Genomic DNA, 21,972 nt, shown 5'->3' on the forward strand with positions numbered 1-21,972 from the left:
AGCAAAGTACCAAGTCATTTGGCACTGATTGGAGATGAATGCCTAATCATAGTAGGATCTGAATGGACCATGGGTCATTTTAACCAAGCCTTTTAAATGAGCTACATCAAACAAATTATGATATATACAAAAATGAAATGCTATGCAAAAGTCATGAATATATTATGACCCATGCCACCATAACTGACAAAATGTAAATCTATTCACAGTTAAATATTATAAAAACTATGTAGGAAGTAGAACTACAGTGTATAACTCTCTAAACAAAATCGTAAGGTAATGTATATGAAAGAACCTATAGCATCAACTGGGCCCATATGGGGTGAGGAGCAGAGTATGGGAAAATAAAAACATTATGATGTAGGAAGGTGATGTGGGAAAATGGAGAAGCCCCAGAAGAAAGAATGAAATATAAAATAAATCTATAGCCTCTGAGACAATTTCAAGTGTACCAACATTTGCATCATGGGGGTGGTGGAAGGAGAAGAGAAAGAGCAAGAAATTTGAAAAACCTATTTGAAAAAACTAGTGACAGAAAATTTCCCTAATTTGATGAAGGAAATATACACACAAATCCAGGAAGCACAGAGAGTTCCAGTCAAGACAGACCCAAAGAGACCCACATCAAGACACACCAAAACTAAAATGCAAAAAATTAAAGACAAAGAATCTTAAAAGCACAAGAGAAAAGCAGTTACCTACAGGGGAGCTCCCACAAAATTATCAGCTGATTTCTCAACAGAAACTTTGCAGGCCAGAGGGATTGGCAAGAAATATTCAAAGTGATGAAAAGTGTGGGACCTACAGCCAAGATTACTCTACCCAGCAAAGCTATCATTTATAATCAAAGAACAGATAAAGAGCTTCCCAGACCCTGAAAAAGCTAAAGGAGTTCATCACCATCAAACCAATATTATATGAAATATTGGGGGTCTTTTTAAGAAGAAAAAAAAAAGATCAACAATATGAACAATAAAATGGCAATAAATACATATCTATCAACAATTGAATCCAAAAACCAAAATAAGCAAACAAGCAGAACAGAAAAAGACTCAGATTCAGGGAATATTTTGTTGGTTGCCAGATAGGAGAGGGAGTTGGAGGGACAGGTGAAAACAGAGAAGGGATTAAGAAGTACAAATTGGTACTTACAGAATAGTCATGGGAATATAAAGTTCAGCATAGGGAATATAGTCAATAATATACTAATAACCATGTATGGTGTCAGATGGGTGCAAGGTTTATCGGGATGATCACTTAATAAGTTATGTAATGTCTAATCACTGGGTTGTTCACCTGAAATTAATATACAGTGACTAATTGTAACTGTAACTGAAAAATAAAAATATAATTTAAAATGAAAGTTATACAATTAAAAGAAAAAAATTAAAATCTACAAGAGTCAGAAGGAAGCTAATATCCTCTTTCCTATGATAAGTAAAAACAGACCAAGGCTTGAGCCCAATTTAAAATCCTTAATAACTGTGCCTTTACCTATAAAGTGGAGATATTGACAGAACTATCTCATTGAGTTATGGAGAAAGTTAAATGATATAATGCAAAGACACAAAGTGAACTCTCAACATTACAAAATTTGTGGATAAAAAGAGCAAACCAGAAAGAGAATGTACTTACAAAATAGGACAAACATCTACTCTGATAAAACATAAATCATGAGAATGTGAATATCCTAATATATAAAAAGCCAGGGGCCGTCACAACCAAAACAACCAGAGGGACAACTGAATAGCAGGCTGTGTGGGGCGATCAGGCCGGCAAGGGGGTTAGTGAGGGACAACCAAAAGACTGAACAGCAGGCTGTGTGGGGCGATCAGGCCGGCAAGGGGGTTAGTGAGGGACGACCAAAAGACTGAACAGCAGGCTGTGTGGGGCGATCAGGCCGGCAGGGGGAGGCAGTTGGGGGTGACCAGGCCAGCAGGGGGGCAGTTGGGGGTGACCAGGCCAGCAGGAGGGGCAGTTGGGGGTGACCAGGCCAGCAGAGGGGGCAACTTGGGGGTGACCAGGACAGCAGGGGGGGCAATTGAGGGGGGCCAGGCCAGTGGGGGGGGGGGCAGTAAGGGGCAACCAGGCCAGCAGGGGTGGGCAGTAAGGGGCAACCAGGCTGGCAGAGGGGGGCACTTGGGGGCAACCAGGCCGGCAGGGGGGGGGGGGGGCAGTAAGGGACAACAAGGCTAGCAGGGGGAGGGGCAGTTAGGGGCAACCAGGCCAGCAGGGGGGGGCAGTTGGGGGCAACCAGGCTGGCAGGGGGAAGTTAGGGGCGATCAGGCCAGCAGGCAGAGGTAGTTAGGGGTGATCAGACTGGCGGGGAGGTATTTAGGGTCAATCAGGCAGGCAGACAGGTGAGCAGTTAAGAGTCAGTGGTCCCAGATTGTGAGAGGGATGTCTGACTGCCGGTTTAGGCCCGATCCCTGGGATCGGGCCTAAACCGGCAGTCGGACATCCCCCGAGGGGTCCCGGATTGGAGAGGGTGCAGGCTGGGCTGAAGGACGCCCCCCATGCATGAATTTCATGCACCGGGCCTCTAGTATTAATAATATAAGGACTCACCCACTACTGAGTCAGCTAAAATTATGTATCACATACAATTTTGGAAAAATTACATATTCAAAACCTCTGTTATTTTCTCTTTTAATAGTTGATTTCATGTTGCAAAAAGCTCAATAAAGTTCTAAACTATAGGACTATTTCACCACTAGCTCCTCTCCTCCCTTTTATAATAATTTCCACAATAGTGGTTCAGACTATTGAGAGACAAGTCTGAATGAGTCTTGCATTTCTGCACATCTTGCATGTACGGCAATAACTGCCCTTTGTTCTGGACTACACATCCAAGTTTATCTGTAAAGAGAACAGCCTTGGAAGGACAGAGCTAGTGTTTCTCCTTCCAGAGGAAAGGGAAGACATATCTACTACCCATTCTAAAAGATTCAGGTTCCCTAAGCTCAGAATCCTCTTGTACACAGCCAACTGCATGTGGAGGTACTATCTGGCCCTCTTTGCATCACCTGTAGGAACTGGGGCTCAGAGAATTGCCTTAAATACTGACACTCTGGCTACTGCTAATGCTATATTAAACTTTTCTTTACCTCTGACCTGAGGGTTTTGCATCCTCTACCAGCATCCAATAAACTGCTACAGGCTAATTCACTAGCTTGCAAGTAAGCTAAAACGTCAGGCTCTTCACAATTCTTGACACAGATTTTGGGGGAATATATGTCCCCTTGAGTAATTGATTTAAAAAGTATGAATATGTCATGTCAGGAGATTCTCGGATCCCCTAAAGCCCATTCACCAACTGGTATAACAATTATAGACCCTGGGTTAAAAATCCCTGTTTAAATCAAAAGAGGCCACACTCAATCAGGACCTATCAAAAGGCTCTGTGACCGGGTATGGAACCAGTACAGCTGACAAATGACAACAAAATGTAGCTAGATGGCAAGGCCTGCCCCTGGAATAAGACCTGGTAAGTAAACCCGACTGCAGAAGTGGGAGAGGGGCCAGACTGAAGTCTGCTGTGAAGTCTACTGTGGTTTGGTCCAACCCAGGTCTAAACATCTGCCGTGATCCCCTTCTACAGAGAACGCTACAGCCACCTATAAATTCCACGTTTAAATTCCATTTCAGCACTGAGTAAACACAGCCAACCTTGGTGTCACAACATACCACCCAATTCTAAATTTCCTCATTGATGGTAGCTCTTTACCACAGTGAGAGACTTTTAACTAGATAGAAAAAAATGCTCGCCAATGAAAATATGTACAACACATGGATTTAACCAAGCGAATGCCATGTACCCATTTTATACAATAATGTGGGAAAGTTAGCATATTTCTAAAACAATGTCACTGTGAGATGTTGAGTTTTCAGCAGAGTTATGTCAAAGCCCTGACTAGCGTGTCTCTGGGGAGGGGTATACATGTGTGACGTGAAGAGACAGGCAAGGGCACACTGAGGACCCTCCATGTTCTATTTGGTTTGTTACCATTGGCTCCCTTTATACAATTAAAATGAGCTTCTCTCCTAACTATAAAATGTTCGAATGAGATTATCTTCTAACACCCACCCAAAATTAGCTTTGAGAAAATAGGGTTTTGATAAGTGAAGAGGGAAAGAAAGGAACTACAGAAATCTACTATACCGTGCTTTTCCATATTTTCCTGAGTGTTTTCATAGTAGAAAAATGGCAAATTACCTTTTTGAGGAAGAGTTTATTAGGGAAAAATATGTTTATTAGTGGTATTAAACTGTCCCTGATAATTAAGCATAAAATACAGATATAGGGGATAAAATATTCTTAATCTACAGGAAATATATGGAATATAGGTATAAGTAATCTATATATGTAGAAATTAAGCAAAGAATTAATTATCTCATAGTAATATACTTGCATTAATCTGTTAATATCATTCATTGTAAATATCCTAAAACAATAAAAAGTGACTAAATTATAACAATAACTGACTAAATGATACATCTATTTTAAAAGTTATTAAATTTTTAGAAGCAAGAAATCTTACCCAATCATAAATATGTAAATCTGTCTATACTACAAACACTGAATCAGTTCACCCTTACAAGTAAGGCAGAAGAAGTAGAAGAAAGCTCCTTTGAGAAAAAAAGTTAAAAAAAAAAAAAAAAGCATTGTTGTTTGGGCAAATGTCTCACTGTAGAAATTTATTCCGTTATAAATGTTTTAGGAACACACAAATATTTCAGATATTAGTTATTCCCCTAAGCTCTCGCCTGTCCATCAAATATTACATTGTTAACTTCCTTCTTTATGGTATATCATCTAATTTTCAAATATTTCCAGAGCTGTTCTACTGGCTCAATTGAATTTAACCAACAAATGTATTTATCACTAAACACTTTTAGTGTTTTTCTTTAGTGCTACATTGAATCATGTGCATAATATGTCACTTTAAAAAAATAACTTAATCCAGTCTATTGCTTCCACTGCAATGTCCCTTTGGGCATTTCTCCAGTAAGAAGTTTCCTTCCAAAGATGTTTTCATAGGAGAAAACATATCTTAATATCCTATATTTTGTTGATTGAAATTTGCATGGCAAGCATCACATTTGATCTAAAAACTTAGTTTATTTAATAGTTTTCTAATAAAGAATGTTTGTAAATGTCAATACCATTAGAAAAAAAATCCACCATATACTTTAATTCATTATTTCATATCATATAACCACATCACCATGTAGTCATAAATTTTTGTAGCTGGAAAAATGTTAGCAATTCAATACTATACAAATGAAGAAACGGGCTCTAAATGGTTAAAAGACCTGTGTAGAGTACACCTTCCTATAAAGATGATGGAAGACTCACGCAGGTGACCAGGATTCATGCCATTACCTACTGTTCTACAAGGAATCAAAGAGCAAGTCCCCGGTGGCAATTCATAATGTACTGCCCTGATAATCTTCATATCCAAGGACCACTCTCTTAAGTACACATCTATTACTTCTTGCTTGCCCTTTGTTGTACACAAAAATTGACACCCTTTGGTAACAGCTTGACTTTCAGGGCTCTGACTGACTAACACCCTAGTGTATTTTAGTAACACTTTAAATATCCCCTGATCCAGGGACATTACAACATTTCTATTACAATTATCTTTTACAATATGCCAAACCTCATTAGCGGATGGTGCTACTGTCATAAAAAGGGCCATGCCCCAATCATTTGTCCAAAATGCTATGCCGCCAATAATACTGCATGGAAACAGGCCTTAGGAAATTCTTGACTTTCTGAAGACTAATACAAAGATGTGGAACAGTTCTTTCTTTTTGCTAAGAATGTTCTATCTTGTTAGTAGTTGTTTGTATTAAATCTAAAATGACTGCTAAGAGGCATATCTTAACTTTTTAGAGCTATAAGCTTCCCCACATTAATGGAAAGAAACCCATTGTCTTTTTTAAATGATCTTGATTTTCTTATCCTAAATACAAAAAATAATCTATGTGATTAAACTTGATGGATGAAACCACATGCAAGAGCGATACAGGTTATGGAAAAATATGCCCTCATAATGTCTTCTGCTAGCTGTATTACTATCTATAACTCTTGCATATATAATTCCATTATACTTTTATAATTCAGGATTTTGAAAATGCTTTTTAACCATTAATATATTTTCCTGGTTAAAATTCTTTGAGATGTTCTTAACAAGAATCTTAGATAATGAATTTGGGCAAACTCTGGAACAGTCTTTACAGTATTATCATTCTCATTAATTTTCAGAACTACCCACTGTGTTGAGATGATTGTCATGGGCCTAAGACTTCAATTTGGCTAAATATTTTTGCATATATTTCAACGTATAAGTAGCTAACAAATGTTTAAATGTTAAGTTCATATGGAAGAATTGGTTAAATGTGTTTACTCTGATCTCAAGATTTCTTTGCAACACTAATTCTTATTTATTCTTATTTATTTATTATTCTTATTATTTATGTATTTCACAATTTTGTCTATGCTTTGGTCTATAGTGGACCAACAATTCCAAAATCTATTCAAAGATAACAAAACAATCCTTTCAAGCATTCTGGAATTTAAGCCATCTGTGCATCTATAATTATTTAACATAGGTAGCATCTATAGTCTTAAAAGAGAAACACTTAAATAGTAACTCAAACATTACTTTATAAAATATACAGAGTTCCTATAGAGCATAGGGCTGCACCTTTTTATAGATTTTTTTTTTTACAGAAGGAGAGTTTTCCATTTATATTCTTATTTGGCTGTAGCAAGCTGATATATGATACTGCCCTAACCTGCCAGAAAAAAGATGGGTAGGAGGCTAAAAACAATATTACTTTTAAGAGAGTTAATGCAGTACACAGTTCCATACTCTCATCCAGTTTATTATTTTTTCTTTACCTTTTTTGTTATCTCTTATGACTGCTTCTATTTCCATTGTTTCATCCATTAGCACTCACATATCAGAGCAATAAGTATTTCATTACTGGTTTATCTGTCCAGAGGCTTGAGAAGCGGTAACAATTAACCCTCCCTTCACAGTGATTGATACAGGCTTTGCTTTCAATTTGTTCCACTACACAGATCATGAAATTCTGAATGCAATCATCCTCATTGACCTACACTTTCAAACGCACGGCTACAATGAGACCAAAGTAATTATTAAAAGGATCACAGAACTACTGAGATCTGCACCAAAGTCTTAAAAATCTGTTAGGTGACCTCCTGGTAAAACTGGTAAATTTTCATGTTAAGGAAAATGATAGTTTCACGTCCCTGTCTGGAAATACTCAATGTAAGCTGATCAATGTATATTACGGTGGTTGCACTGACTACAGTGTGTACTTGAAAAATACAGAAAGCCATTTTAGAACTGTTATGAACAAGAGTTCAACTGTTAACATTGTGGCTTAACCTGTCTAAAAGGAAACTACCCTACCTGAGTTGCGTATAAAGAACAAACCTCGACCACAGCAAAGAATGAAGGTGGGAAATGTCATAGCTTTTCTCTGTGAGAAGAGTTGCACACCTGAGTCCCTCAGCGTCCCTCTCCCCTCCCTTTAGATGAAGAGTCACAGTAAGAAATGAATACATTTTTCACAAAGTCTGAAAAATAGCTTCAAATAAATATTAATCTAGTGCAATCGATATATATGAGGATGGAGGGGGCTAGCGGGAGAGTGGTGACTACAGAACTATATTAAAACAAGGGCTGCAGTTAAAGGAAATCAGGGCGGAAAGCGAGGCAGCAGGCCTGAGGCGCTAATCACAGAACAGAGTGATGGAGATGGCCCAATACTGCATGGATTAGCAATGAATTATTTTGAACCGTAATCATATGCCTGCACAGAAGAGAGGCAAAAACTAGCCATTACTCATAAACTGATCTGCTGATTGAGAGAGAGAGAGAGAGAGAGAGAGAGAGAGAGAGAGAGGAAATGAGAATAAATTTATATGCTAAACTAATTCAGAATAACGAAAACCTAAAGATGTGGTTATACTCCAACTAACATTCTATTTTAATATATGCCACATAACATAATATAGGGTGTTTAGAGCATAAACTGTAAAGGGCTTGGATTCAAGTAGGATTAAACCAACCATTTCTTCTAAGATTAGGATGTGATTATTCCTCCACCCTCTAGTCTTCCTTGTCCAAAAAACAAAAAAAAAAACAAACACATTTCTGAATAGCTTCAACACCCCCAAATACAAAAATTTTAAGTATTTAGTTATAAAGAAGAAACAGCATTCAAGGAATTAACTTTGTTGGATAATCTGAAAAATTCATACCAAATGAAGATTCAATTGTTAGCACTAATTCTGTTAGGAAGAAAAAAAAAATCAAAACTGCTGGTAGCCAAAGATTCCTGAGATTCTTATGAACAGACTGTTTAAATGAAGAGCACTTTAATCAGTAGAGGAATCCTCACGTTTCTAATGTCTTGCTGTGCATTCTGCAGGTTATAGTAGCAGCTGGAAGAGGTCGTATATCTTTTGTGAGCATCCCAAAAAGGCTCACTGCCAGACTGTTAAATTATGAATAAGCAATGAACAAAAGAATGCAGATACGGTGGTGACAAGATAATCCAAGCAAATTTATCTATGACAAATTTCACAGGATTAACAAATTACATTTACACAGAACAATAAAAATGTGCAAAAAAAATGATGAGCCTACTTTTCTTTACAGCTTTAGGAAAACAAAAAAGTCACCAATCCACAGCATATATTTAAATTTAACTTGCTTTAAAGTAAGACATTTATAATATGTTCAAGACATTTTTGTAATATTTTCACATTTTAGGTAGATATGCACAAACATGGTATATCTGGTTTATGTACATACACAAATATATATATGGCTTATATATAAACCATGTATATCATATATAGAAATTGTGTGCAGTGAATAAAACCATCCCACTCATATATATGAATAGAAGGTACCTTTTTCAGAAATAGATCCCAAGGAATAAATTATTTTTGTAGGAAAAAAATGTTGCTTCATAAGTGCAATACATATTAATTCCTAAAATATCTCTTTTCATTGATATCTCCTTTTTCTAGAACAAGAGACAGAGATAGGCTTTACAAAGTTTCAATATTTTCATTTGCCCCAACCAAAATACTACAATCTTTCTAAGTAAAGTTCTTCTGAATGAAGTTTAGAGCTAATATCATTTTCTGCAGGGTTACAATAGCAGAAAGGATAACTCATAGATTGGGGGAGGGTGTTAATTTTAGTTATATTCTCATAAAAATGGCCCTTGATCCAATATTAATTTTTTTCATAATAAAATATTTTTATAAATCCTACAAATAAAATGGCCCCAGTCTACCAGCATGAGATATTACTGAAATGACCTATGATTCCATAAAGTAGTTTTAAAATGCTATGCTGCACTACTTTCCAAAAGATGTGATAAAGATTTGATAAGTTACAACCTAGATACCCAAGTCAGAGACCTTTAATTCTGCATTAGCATAGTATATAAAATACTGTAATCAGCTGTGATTTCTTTTAAGACTTTCTGAATGCTGTTTTAAAGTTTGCAGCCTATTTTTTACTTATACTTTCTACTGACTGCTGCTTTTTATCTTCAATATCTTAGCAGACCAGCCCTCTAAATGAGCCATTCCCAACCTTTCATATGACAACCTATTCTTCATGTAAACAAAAAAATTCTGAATATAAAAGTGAGTAATTAAGATACACAGCAAAATACTCAGCTCATCCAACCACAAATATTCAAGCACTGCTTATTTAGTACTTTCAAACTCTGAAATTTCTACTATGCACATTTTTAAAGAAGCTATTCGGTTAACAGTATTACATCCAAAAACATTAAGCTAAATGTGGCATGCTTGTCTGCTACCTCAAAGCTAGTGTACATGCTACAGTGAGCAGAGATGGAGTCAAATGCTACAAAGTTTCCTAAAGTATAGTTTTGTTAAGAAATTGCTATACCAGACCAACAACCCCTTTCATTCCTGGCATTAAAGAAATAAAAACATTACCAAAGACTTCAAGATGGGGGGGGGGGCACTAAATAATGATAACATCACTTATGTATTTATTGTGGTCCATTTTTAACATGTTATGTTTTTAATTAAATAAGACCTATAATATATACGAAACCCTTAGAAAAGTACCTGGCACACAGTGCTATACAAATGCTTGCTTGCTGCCATTATTAATATGCCAGATAAGTTGGCAAGAGGCCAACTTGTACAAGTCCTTATCCAGTAATAGCCCAATATCCAGAAATACAGTTAGGCACTAAAGTGTGTTACTCAGAAAGCTCTATGAGGCTGTTTGTAACCACTTGGTGGCAAAACTATCACAAAATTAAAATTCCTTAATCGTAAACTTCAGTCAAACTGAGGCATGGCTCAGGATCAGAACAGGTCCTGGTATACTTGCAAGGCTATGACCAAATAGGCTTATGCACGTGGCACAATGATTCTTCTCTAACCATTCAGTAAAAAGATCTGCCCTGAAATATACGTAGTCATGGAGCTTGCTCACAAAACAACTCAAATGTTAAAGAACAGAGTGAAAATAATTTAAACATTGATTCTTCCTCTAACTTTATAAACACTGTATTTCTGAAATTCTCCAAACATCTGATGAAGGACCAAGAAGCTGAGATCTTGATCACTGTCCATAATGTGCTTGGTCTTTCTGTCGTAGGAACTCTCTCCAGCATCTCTTCAGAAATCCCCGACTTCAGAAATCAAATATTGCAGGCCCCTCCACACTGCTGCTAAGGTACACTTCTACCCAAACCTGAATTCAATCTCTAACTCTACCACCCTCCTTGAGAATAGAGAAGCCTCTATTTGCTCATCCATTAATGGGATATTAGCACTTCCCTCATATGGCAATGGGGAAAGTAATGAGAAAATTACTGTGAAGTATTCAATACAGGACCTGAAACACAGTAGTGTCCAATAATGTTTATCCTCATATGTGATCTCTTTTTTTTATTTATTTATTTATTTATTTATTTATTTATTTATTTATTTTAATATATTTTTATTGATTTCAGAGAGGAAGGGGAAGGGAGAGAGAGAAACATAAATGATGACAGAGAATCATCGATCGGCAGCTTCCTGCACGCCCCCACTGGGGATCAAGCCCACAACCCAGGCATGTGCCCTTGACCGGAATCGAACCGGGACCCTTCAGTCTGCAAGCTGGTGCTCTATCCACTGAGCCAAATCCGCCAGGGCCTCTTTTTATTTTTAAATACCATCAGACATCTTCTTTAAAATTTCCAATAATGTATATTTATATAGCATCTTTTTTTTTGTTTACCTAGAACTAATCATTTCATAATCATTAATTCCAATATTTTAGAAGCTGAATGTCTGTCCCCCCAGAATACTAAGCTAACAGAAGTCAAAAGCAACAGAGAGCCTTCTGTATACTTCCATGAATTCTGCACCTCTTCCTCTTTCAGAAAAGGTGTTTTCTGGATCTCTGTAATATTTGGCATGTCCAAAATAGAGATAAATCTATGACCAGAGCAACTGCTCTTACAGGATATATTATTCACTACTAACCCATGGTCCATAGTAGAGGTTCAATAAACAAAGCTGAGTGTGGGAACCAGTCAATAAGTACTGGCAAGAGCCACAAGCCCTTTGGGCCATAACAATATGGGATTTTCATTTTGCATCTCATGATTTTGTGCAAAAGGCCCCAAGTGTTCCAATTAATTCATCAAAACATTATGCTTTAGAAATATATACAGACAATAACTTCAAGTGTTGTTTAATTTTGTCACTGCGCTAGTTATTTCAGATATAATAGCAATCACTTCCCTCTTACCGAGCCATATCCTACTTGTACCCTGTAGTATTATTAATATTGCTTCAAATTATTCTAACTATGTAAGGTTCTATCAAACTTAATAGTGCAAACATCCTACCTATTCACACTAATGGGGCCCAGCACAGGAAAAATACCATTTGGTTACAGTTGGTTTATTACAATGCCCAATAAGGGCGGGGGGGGGGGGGGAGGGCTGGGCACTATTTACTATGAAAATACTAGCATCATTTAATGCAAAGCAAACATAAATATATTTTTCCATAAATTTTGGTAGTTCTTACTTAATCATAATACAGATTTAAATATTTAAAGTTTTACACATTCTGTTATGTGCAACTTTGATAGCATTTAAATTTTAAAATTAGTATTTTAATCAACTAAAATTTTCAACACACTAACTCTTCCACTAGGTTTCAGCCTTACCCCTGGTAAACAATTAAGCAGTGTCTATACAACACCTGAAGTTAGATTCTAAGCCAATGGCAATACAAAAAAATTTTTTTAATTATTTCAAGAATGAAATGCTACAATGTAGAATAAGTGGCCATGTATCCCCCACAGGGAGAGGCTACTTCCTCTCTCATGTGCTGAATTTTCTTTAAATTTAGAGATGGCATTCTCCATAGGAAAAAGGATCACAAGAATTGCAGGAAAAAAAAGAAAACATAAATAGACTAAGGTTTACATTGGGGTCATTGTTACTAATCTTCATGACATATGCTCCACAAATATCCCACAAAATATAAAGCTCTACAGCTTAAAAAAGAACTAAATAAAAGCTGCACTTCCTACACCCCCCACACACACACACACACAAAGTGCTGCTCTACAAAAGCATGTATATACATATATATACATACCTATACATATATACATATATATATATATATATATATATATATATATATATATATATTCACACACACTATTGTAGAAAACTTCACCATAGAGCAGGGGATTCTGAACTTCAGTTCCTGTTTTAAACATATACAATTTGAACAAGCCAGTGGGTTGCAAACTAAGATCTGGGACAGAGCAAAAGAGGCGAGGAGTTCATGAAAATTCTGGCATTCCTATAAAATAGCTCTATTGTAGAGGCAACCATCATGTAGAAGAATTTCAGGGAAAATAAAACTTCATATGACTAATAATATCAAGCTGTTCTAATCTGTAGATCCTATATAACCTGCAATGTAACTCTTATCAATTCATTGCTGAGAGATTATTTTCACCTACCTTTAAGTAAATATAAAAGTCATATTTCCAAGAATGTGAAGACAGGGGGACCAAAATTTTACTCATGACACCACTAGGTGCTGAAAATACCTCATGTAACTCCCCCCCCCCCCAAAAAAAAGCATCAAATAATGTTATATTCAAGTTTGCTCATTGTAACAAATCAAACCTAGTAATTGGCATGTTACAGATCTGGAGTAGCTATAGGTCTCTCCATTCAGAAATTAGAAAGTGGGAATATGGAAGGATGCTGTAATGTGGGAGGGTGCTACATAATAAAGGTCATTATCACTCCTGGCTCTGGAGTTATACGATCTAATATCCTCTCGGGTGGTTCTATGATATGCCCATGCATTACAGTTCTTGTTGACAGTCTGTTGCCTTGGAAATATTTCATTATTTCAGTTTTTCCATTTGTAGACCCTTGGCCTTGTGATATGAAGGCCATCCTATTTCATATTTTCGATTATCATTTAAGCAATCTTGTGGAGCTATTTATATATAAGCAAGTGTTAGACAACGCATATCATCATTTATCACTCTGCGTTTAAGCTTACACTGTAGCAAGAAATGCCTCCCCAAAAGTCACTACCACCACCTTTACTTTTCTAACCAAAAGCCCTAGACTACAGGAATGTGCTTTGCAAACCAGCATGAGCATGTCACATGCTTGACACTTCTGTCAGTCTAATTATCCTGGTTATATATCCACATAGTGGAAACACTCTGTGGTCATGCTACATAATTTGCAGCCTACTCGAGTTTAAAGAAAAATCAAACAAGTTTAAATATATAAGGTTTTCAACTTGTATTTTTAAGGTTCTAAAGAGGCATTTTCTCTGTGTATGAATCAGAGAAATTTAAGGAATACTAAGTAGCAATCAAAGACATTATCAAGAAACACCTTATTTTTCCAAAATCTACTCTGTAAACAAAACTAGAAGGAAATGAATTTTTACTTTACTATTATATTCAGGTCAGATATTTCATAAATAAGCAAAAGGATGACTCAAAAGATACTTTTTCTATATGTTTTTTATTACTGATGTATTTGAAAAGCAGTAAAGAATCGTGTCCATAAATGTCTTTATGATGTTAATTATTTGAAATTAATTGAAAGGATATCACTTAAAGCAGCAATTTTCAACAGGTGTGCCATGCACACTGGTGTGCCACAAGAATTTTTAAAACATGCAATCCCTGACTATTTAGTCAGGGGCATTGACCTCTTTTCCCTTAGATTGTCAAATGAAAAAATGACAACAGTCAACACAACAATAGCTCTCTGATGTGAATGAATCAAAATCATACCTATTTTATTGTTAGAGCAGCAAAAATATATATATTTTTTAACATGTCTCAGAATTTTAATAATTAGTTAATGTGTGCCATGAGAGGAAAAAGCTTGAAAATCACGGTTTTAAAGCATGTCCACAGAAAGTCACCTTTTATAAACCTACTTGTGTTCAATCATTACTAAGAAATACTACTAGTAACCAACAAGTTCCAGGCACAAAGCGAACATCAAGGTGAAATGACTCTACTTAGCAAGTAACTATGAAAACCCCCTCCTGAACAAACCATCCTACTTCTCATTTCTCATTACAAAACCAAAACAACTGGCATGTGTAATGTTTACACTTAAAGTGTTAAGAGCATTTAAAACCCTAAAAACCAAGTTAACCCTCAGTGTATAAAACAACTGTTTGGATACCAGAGACAAGTTTGTACTTATTATTGTTTGAAACGTTTGGTTTATAACTCCTCCATCCCTTCCTCTACATTGCTCCTCTGGCCCCTACCTCCTCATTACTCCTCCCTCTCCCTACAGGTTAAACCTTCTCAGATCCAACCTTTAAAATGACAGCATCCGAGCTGAACAAGAAGATGCTATTAAAGGGCATTAAATTAAATACACTATATCCTCCTACAACTTCAATCAGAATTTCAGACCAAGTGTTATTTAGTTCAGCTCTCAAGTGGAGCAAAATAACAAATCGCGCACTTTGATTTACCTTCTTCGAATGCCAAATGGAGACAGGTGATAAAGAAAGCGCTCATGCACAGGCTATGAAGTTTCCTCCACAAATTAATTCTATCTTCAAGATTCCTATCTCAGAGAAATTCCCAAAATGGCACACAAATAGGCCTCTGCTAGAGAGATTACTGGGGCCATCCCAGTAAATACATTTACTACCCCCACAGAACCTGGGAAAGGGGGGGGGGGGGAAGAAGGAAGGGAGGAAGGAAATTATCATCTTCTGATTTCAAAAGTGTTCATCACCATGTTGATAAATTTTTCCTATCTAAAAAAAAGTAAAATAGTTAATATGTGAATTTTTCATAAAACACTAATACTAAATATTTATTTTAGCTATATGAGTTATCAGGTAGTAAATTCTATACACATTTAACATCTCTAAGAACTGGTTTACTCTCAGGCATATGACTTATATAGAAATTACCTAGAGTTTAGAATTAGTATGTATCTACTTAACAAAATTAATCCTGAAGTCCTTATTGTATGAAGGCAACAAGCAACAATGCAACTGAAGCTTTTTAAATGAATAGCTTGTTTAAATACCTCTCTGCTTTCTCTGGAATATAAGCTATAGGTTAAATGCTATGTTGTATCAAAAATTAAACCGCCCATGTAATGATAATTAAATTTTGCAGCTAAGGACTCCCCTCATCTTCAAGTTCAGTTAAACATTTGAAGAAAGTAAACATCTCTGCTGGGGATGGGGTGGGGGGTGGGGGTGCCTATATCTAACACCATTTGTTTTCCTCATGAACCAATGGGTAACATTTCCTATTTCCCATGGAGCATTTCCTCTTCAGAGACAGAAAGAGATATTCACTTTGCTCAAACAAATATGCTATATGCAATTAATGTCATTGACACTGCCAATTAATAGCAAAAAAAAAAAAAAAAAAAAAGATTCCAAACAAAGTAGGCTGTGGGGACAGCAGGAGGGAAAACCACTGGGGGGGTTCGTTACTCTGAAACCTAACCATGCCATTCACGTAGGAAGGACGGTGAAGGATATTTGAATACAAATTCCCTTTCCCTTTGGCTTTAGTTTAACTAACTTCAAACAGACACGCTCCGCTGAGCCCCTGCCTGGAAAGGCAATTCTCACCAGGAACTTTTTATAGCTCAGGTCCCGGAGCAGTAACTAACGGGGCATAGATGCTCCCTCCAACTGTTGGCACATTTCACACCTCGCTGTTTGGCTGCTTATTTTGAAATTTGGGGTTTCCCTGGTTATTTTTTTTTTTGCTTTTTCTGCGGAGGCTGGGGGGTGGAGAGGAGGGAAAAGGCGAGCGGAGGGGCCAAGCGCGAGACCCACAAGTTGCCGCGGCCGAGGGCACAGCCTGGGCGGGAGGCGGCGGCGGCCGCGCGCCCGCCCCGCTCCGCTCCGCGCCCGGCCTAGCAGCTCCGCGGCCGCGGCGGCTCCGGCTCAGCCCCGGCCCGGCGCGAGCTCGCTCCCCGCCCCCGGCCGCCTCCTCCGCCTCCTCCCCTCCTCCGCCCGCCCGCCCGCCCGCCGGCCTCCCCCTCCCCAGCCTCATTCCTTCCTAGAGAGCAGCTGCCAGGGGACCTGCGGCGCCCCGGGGGTGCCGGCCCCCACCGCCCGCGGCTCCCCGCGCACAGCAGCCCCTTCTCTTTTGTGTTTGTTTTTCTTTTCTTTCTTTTTTTTTTTTCTTTTTCTTTTTTTTTTTTTCTTCCTTTTTTTTTTTTTTTTTTCCTCTGGCAGCGAGTCACTCCATTCGCCGAGCCCAGCTGGTGCGACGGCTCGGCCAGCCCGGCGCGGCCGCCGCGGGAGCCCGCTCGCCGCAGCCGCGGGGGGACAATGCGCGGGGAGCGGCGGGCGCGCAGCCGGCACCGGCCGCCGGGGTCCCGCGGGCTCGCGGCCCAGGAGGCGGGCTGGGAGCCGGCCCGGCGGCGGCGGCGGCGGCGGCGTTGGAACAACCGCCCTGGCGGCAGGTTCAATAAACAGAAAAGTGTTACCGTTCTCGCCTGGAAGGATCCTGCTGAAAGCTGGGCTTGGTGGGCGCCATCTTCCTGCTATTTTTTTTCCTCTCTTACTTTTTGCCTCTCTCCCCCCTCCCCGGGTGGGGGTGTGGGCGGGCGGGGGGTGTGCGTGTGCGTGGGGCGGCGGGAGTGAGTGCGGGCGTGCGCGGCGCTCGGCGGGCAGCGGCCGTGGCCGTGGCGGCGGCGGCCGCGCTGCCGAGGCGGGGAGGCTACGGAAAAGTAGCGGCGCTGGAGCCTCGCCGGCGGCCGGCCGGGCCCTCGCGCCGCCGGTGCCTCTCGCTGCGGGTCGCCGCCTCCTCCGCCGCCTGCGCCTTCTCCTCCCCCTGCTCGCCGGGCGCCGCCGCCGTCCATGCGCCGCAGAGCCCCCGCGGCCCGGGCCGCTCCGGCTCCCAAGACATGCCCGGCGGAGGCAGGCGACCGGCGGCGGGGAGGAGGGGGGAGGCGGCGACGGCGGGGGGGAGGCTGCCGCACGGCCCGCGGGCAGCCGGGCACAGGGCCCCGCCGCCTCCGGGTTCTCGCCGCGCGCGCCGCCACCCCCCCCACAGCCGCCCCGCCGCCGCCCCCCGGAGCCGCGGGCGGCAGGTGGGCACACACCCTCCCTGCGGGGGGCGGTCAGGGCCGAGGCCCGGAGGGGCGGGGGAGGGGGACTCCCGGGGGCTTCCCCGCCGGACCGCGGTGAAAGTATTTCTGGGCATTTTCCAGCTACTTGGCTCCAAAGCGCTCCCTCGCAGGCAAACACACACCCCCCTACACCCCTTCCTCCCCTCCCCCCTCCTTCTCTCCCGCTCCCCCTCTCTCTCCGTGGGGGACTGGGATGCTCGGCTGCTGGCGCAACAACGCCACTCAGTTGCAGTTTTGAACACTTCCCTTCTCTGGAGGACCACGGCCAGGGGGAAGGAACAGAGGAGCCGGGAGGCCGCGGGAGCCGCCTCGGGCAGGACCCTGTCCCGCGCGCGATTCCGGGGCAGAGCACCTACGCGGGTGGGGAGGGCGCTGGCCAAGCCCGCGGCCCGGAGCCCTGTGGGCGGGCCCGGCAGCAGCACCGGCACCTCGCGGTCCTGGTGCTCTCGGCCCGGTTCCCCCAGCCCGAGCGGCTGCATTACTCGCGCACAAACACATCTGCAGACCCCAGGGTTCACAGGTGAATCCCCAGGACTTGAAACGCAGTTCTGCACAAACGCCGCGCACGGCTGGGCTCCAGGCACCTGGGATAGGACCGGACCAAACTACGGGCCTCTGGTTCTGTCTAGCCTAGCTGCCCCCCCATTTTGCAGCCCTACGAGGCCTTAGGAAAGCCCCCCTCGGTGCAGGGCCAGGGCTGGAATCCTGTTACCTGGGTAGACGCTGCTCAGAGCGTTCTCTCCACTAAAGCGCTCGGCTGGGTGTGGGCAGCTTTTTTGGGCAGAGACTTGGGTCAGTCATGTGTCAACCGGGAAAGTGGAAGGGACTCCCAAAAGCACTTGAATAAAGGAAAAAGCCTGGAGGAAAACAGTCCAATGTGAAGCTTGGCACTTGACTTTAAATTTAAGAAAAAGTAGACCTGCAGAGGGGTCCCACTCAGTCCTACCATTCTCTTCCAGTAAAGTGAGGTTGGGAGTTGGAAACTGAAAACATATGTTTTTCAGAGCAGAGGTGTTTAATCTGCATGATGGTGTTTGAATTCTCTTTGGAGTACCCTCGACAGGTAGGAGAAGATGAGAGTGATTGAAAAGTGAACTTAAGAGAGGAGGGAAAGTTGCCAGTTGGACAACTCCAGGGCAGCCAGCCTAGGGTGTTTCTGCCCAAAGATGACAAATGAGAAAAGCTTGTATTCTCCCAACAGGCTACTCTTTGCATGAACCCCTCCACACCCACATCACCACCACCCAAATCACTCCCTCATCAGACTCCCCAAAAGATTTTAATGAAAAAACTCTTTTTTTTTCTTTAGAGATCATATCCAGGTCTTGAGGTGGAAACGAAGTCTGCCCCTCATAGCCCCTCAAGCCTAACATGTTGGTGGCCTACATTCCTGATGAAGTGCCAGAGGACAGGGGATTTAACTCCTGGCTCAGACCCTCCTTAAACACCTGCCAATAATCTTGCCCCACATGACTCACTCTCCTGTCTCCAAATTAACTGAAACTCAGAGGAGTAACAGGTGTCATCAAAGTGGAGTAAGGAAACCAAAGAAGGCTACATTTTTCACAGCTAACACCTTCTCTTCTGTCAGTATGACAGGACATAAAAAGAGAGGAAGGGAATAATACATCCCAAAGGCTAAATTTTAGAGTTGATTGTTTTCAGAGCTTTATAGTCTTTAGAACAAGTGGTGGGATTATGTGACTTGATGAAGTGGCCTGATTTCAAAGATGACGGTGGAAGGCATCATTGAGCTGTCAATGTCGGAGTGGGGGACTATGGAGAGTTACCCCGGGATGCTCCTGACTTATAGGAAAATTGGACACGGGAATGTCTTCATGGTGAAAGATACCAATACTCTGAGAACAAACGTACAGGCTGAATCCATGACCTCCCTTTATGCCCAATTTATATTTTATGGGCTAGTTGAAGTTGCCCGGAATTCCCTGAAATGGTCCAAAAGCTATCTGACATCTCTGACCCTTGATCCCTACTTCACAGACCATACTATTGTGACTATTGCCTCCACTTCCTGGTTAAAGTGACCGCCTGAGTCTATTGTCATTTAAATGTTTTATAAGTGACAAAAAAAAAACATACCTGAACCATGAAAAAAATCTAATTCTTTTCTAAACCTAATTCTTTTCTACGTCCTTTATGTTTGAAAGATTCCCAGATCTTTTGTATTAAATGTTCTCGTAATCACTGAAGTAAAACAAGACTAGAATAACTTAAACAACAACAAAAAATTCTCTGTGACAAGGAACAGCCTCTTTTTGAGTTATTTTCAAGACTTCTTTGAAAACTTTCAACAGTACTCAAAGCATATAATGAAGTCTTCCACAGAATATTTGCAGCATTTTGGGCATCAACTTGGAAAACACTCAGTGTGTTATGCAAAATCTGCTCTGGTCGCTGAGCCATTGGTTAGAAGGCACAAAATATGGCAGTGATAGATTATCTTAACCTTTTCAGTTTAAACACTGTTGGTTCAAATCAAAGGTTCTCAAATCAATGAAGTTTGAAATACAAGGTAAAAATAGGAACTGTTGTTTGAATTATGCATTGTGTATATTTTAAGTTAAATGCCATTGGCAAATCTCTCAGATGTTTAATCGTGTGCAATCTGGGAAACACAAATATTTAATTTCACATTTTCATGTGCTCTTTTTTTTCCTCCCTCTATCTAAAAAAACTGAGCCCCACAAATTGGGGGTGGGGGGGGAGGCTTACCTTTCATACTACATTGTTAGTTTTCCTCAGCACATTTTTGTGGATTACATTTTCGATAAAATCTTGGGACATCACAGGGTGTCCTTAAGGAAAAACTTTAGGGTTGTAGGGCATTGGTGGTGGTAATTCCCCCCACCCTTTCTTTCCTAACTGATTCAAAGAACGTGTACTATTTCAACGTCACAGTCATATTTTTTAAATTTATAAATATTTGGGAGAAAGGCAAGCAAGTCATACTTTAAAACTTGCTTCTTTCTCACCATTCAGACTAACTTTGTAAAATTTGCTTTCCTCTGAATCCTAGGCATTTGCATTATAATGCGTTTAAGATGAATACTAAGCAGCGCCGAGGAGACTCGGATTTCGTGCTGTATTTCCCTGTAGTAACAGGTGACACGATAACACTATTATGTAGCATTGCAAGTCTACAGCTACACGTGAAAATCGTTCCAATTCTGTTTGGAAACAAATGATCAATCAGCCTCCGGTGATCAATCGCCGCCCTGGCTGCCCGTCAGCAAGAGCCGGCACCCGGCAGAGGCAGTGAGAGAACACCGCTGCAAGGGGCTGGGACCCAAACTTTGCTAAAGCACCTTGTGCGGTGCCTCAGACTTCTCTGCAAACTCTTTGGCTGGCGGGACTGAGGCTCTGGATTTGGGGCCAGGCAGAGGGCGAAAGATGATTTCACTTTGTCAGCACATCGGAGTGCCTTTCGATCCGAACTATGAATTATTTTTTTTTTCCTTTCTCATCCGTAGAACGAGGGGCAAGCCCAAGTGAGCTCTAGCGATGTGCATGTGTTGTAACACATAAAACAGGAGGTAAAGTGAGTCCCACACCCCAGCACCCCGGGGCGGGGGCACTACCCCAGCCCAGGCGGGACTACTCACCGCTGCTGATAGGAGGTGATGCCCTGGACGTTCTGCGGGGTGCCGTTTGCCGCGGCGCTGGCCCTCCCCATGCCGGCGCCAGCCGGCACCCCCGCGGCCGCCCCGCCAGCCGCCGCGGCCGTCACCTGCACGCTGAAATCCGGGAAGATTCGGATCATCGCCGCGGCTTCGGCCCCTGGGTGCGGCGGCTCTGGGCTCCGGCTGGCGGGGGCTCGGGCTGGGGCTCCGGCGGCAGCAGCAGCAGCAGCAGCAGCGCGAGCGGCGGCGGCGGCAGCAGCGGAGCCAGGCACCAGCCTGCAATCCCATTAGTGAGCCGCGGCCACTGTGCGCGGCGGAGAGGAGCTTTGATGTGAGCGCAGCGGGCTGGGGGGCGGGGGGGGGGGGGCCGCGAGCGGGAGGAGGAGGTGCGGGGGTGGCGGGGTGCGAGGGACTTGCAAACAGCAAAACGTGTCAGGGTGGGGCCTTTTTCCCCCTTTTGGGGGCCGGTGGTGCTCCCCCCTCTTTCCAGGATGTTGCTCTCACTGGCTGCTCCGGCGGCGCCGCGCGAGCCCAGCTGAGGGAAGGAGGGGAGGGGGTGGCGGAGGAAGGATGCACCGGGAGG

The 21,972-nt window shown here is 41.8% G+C and overlaps 1 protein-coding gene across 9 annotated transcripts in view; it reads right to left on the reverse strand.

Annotated features, from left to right (window-relative positions):
- Positions 1-21,529, reverse strand: part of NPAS3 (neuronal PAS domain protein 3) — a gene marked incomplete at its 5' end in the record, with an annotated part of 879,539 nt that extends 858,010 nt beyond the window's left edge. For 6 of the 9 annotated variants that reach the window (XM_079769762.1, XM_079769761.1, XM_079769766.1 and 3 more), the window contains one exon: positions 21,372-21,529. In XM_079769762.1, the coding sequence (XP_079625888.1) occupies positions 21,372-21,529 (158 nt within the window). Of the gene's footprint in view, positions 1-17,103; positions 17,160-21,371 lie in introns of those variants that run through there. The other 3 variants (XM_079769764.1, XM_079769763.1, XM_079769767.1) reach the window with 1 other exon arrangement.
- Positions 21,530-21,972: the final 443 nt, after the last annotated feature.

This window comes from Cnephaeus nilssonii (assembly GCF_951640355.1).
Source record: "Cnephaeus nilssonii genome assembly, chromosome: 4".
NCBI classification, from domain to species: domain Eukaryota; kingdom Metazoa; phylum Chordata; class Mammalia; order Chiroptera; family Vespertilionidae; genus Cnephaeus; species Cnephaeus nilssonii.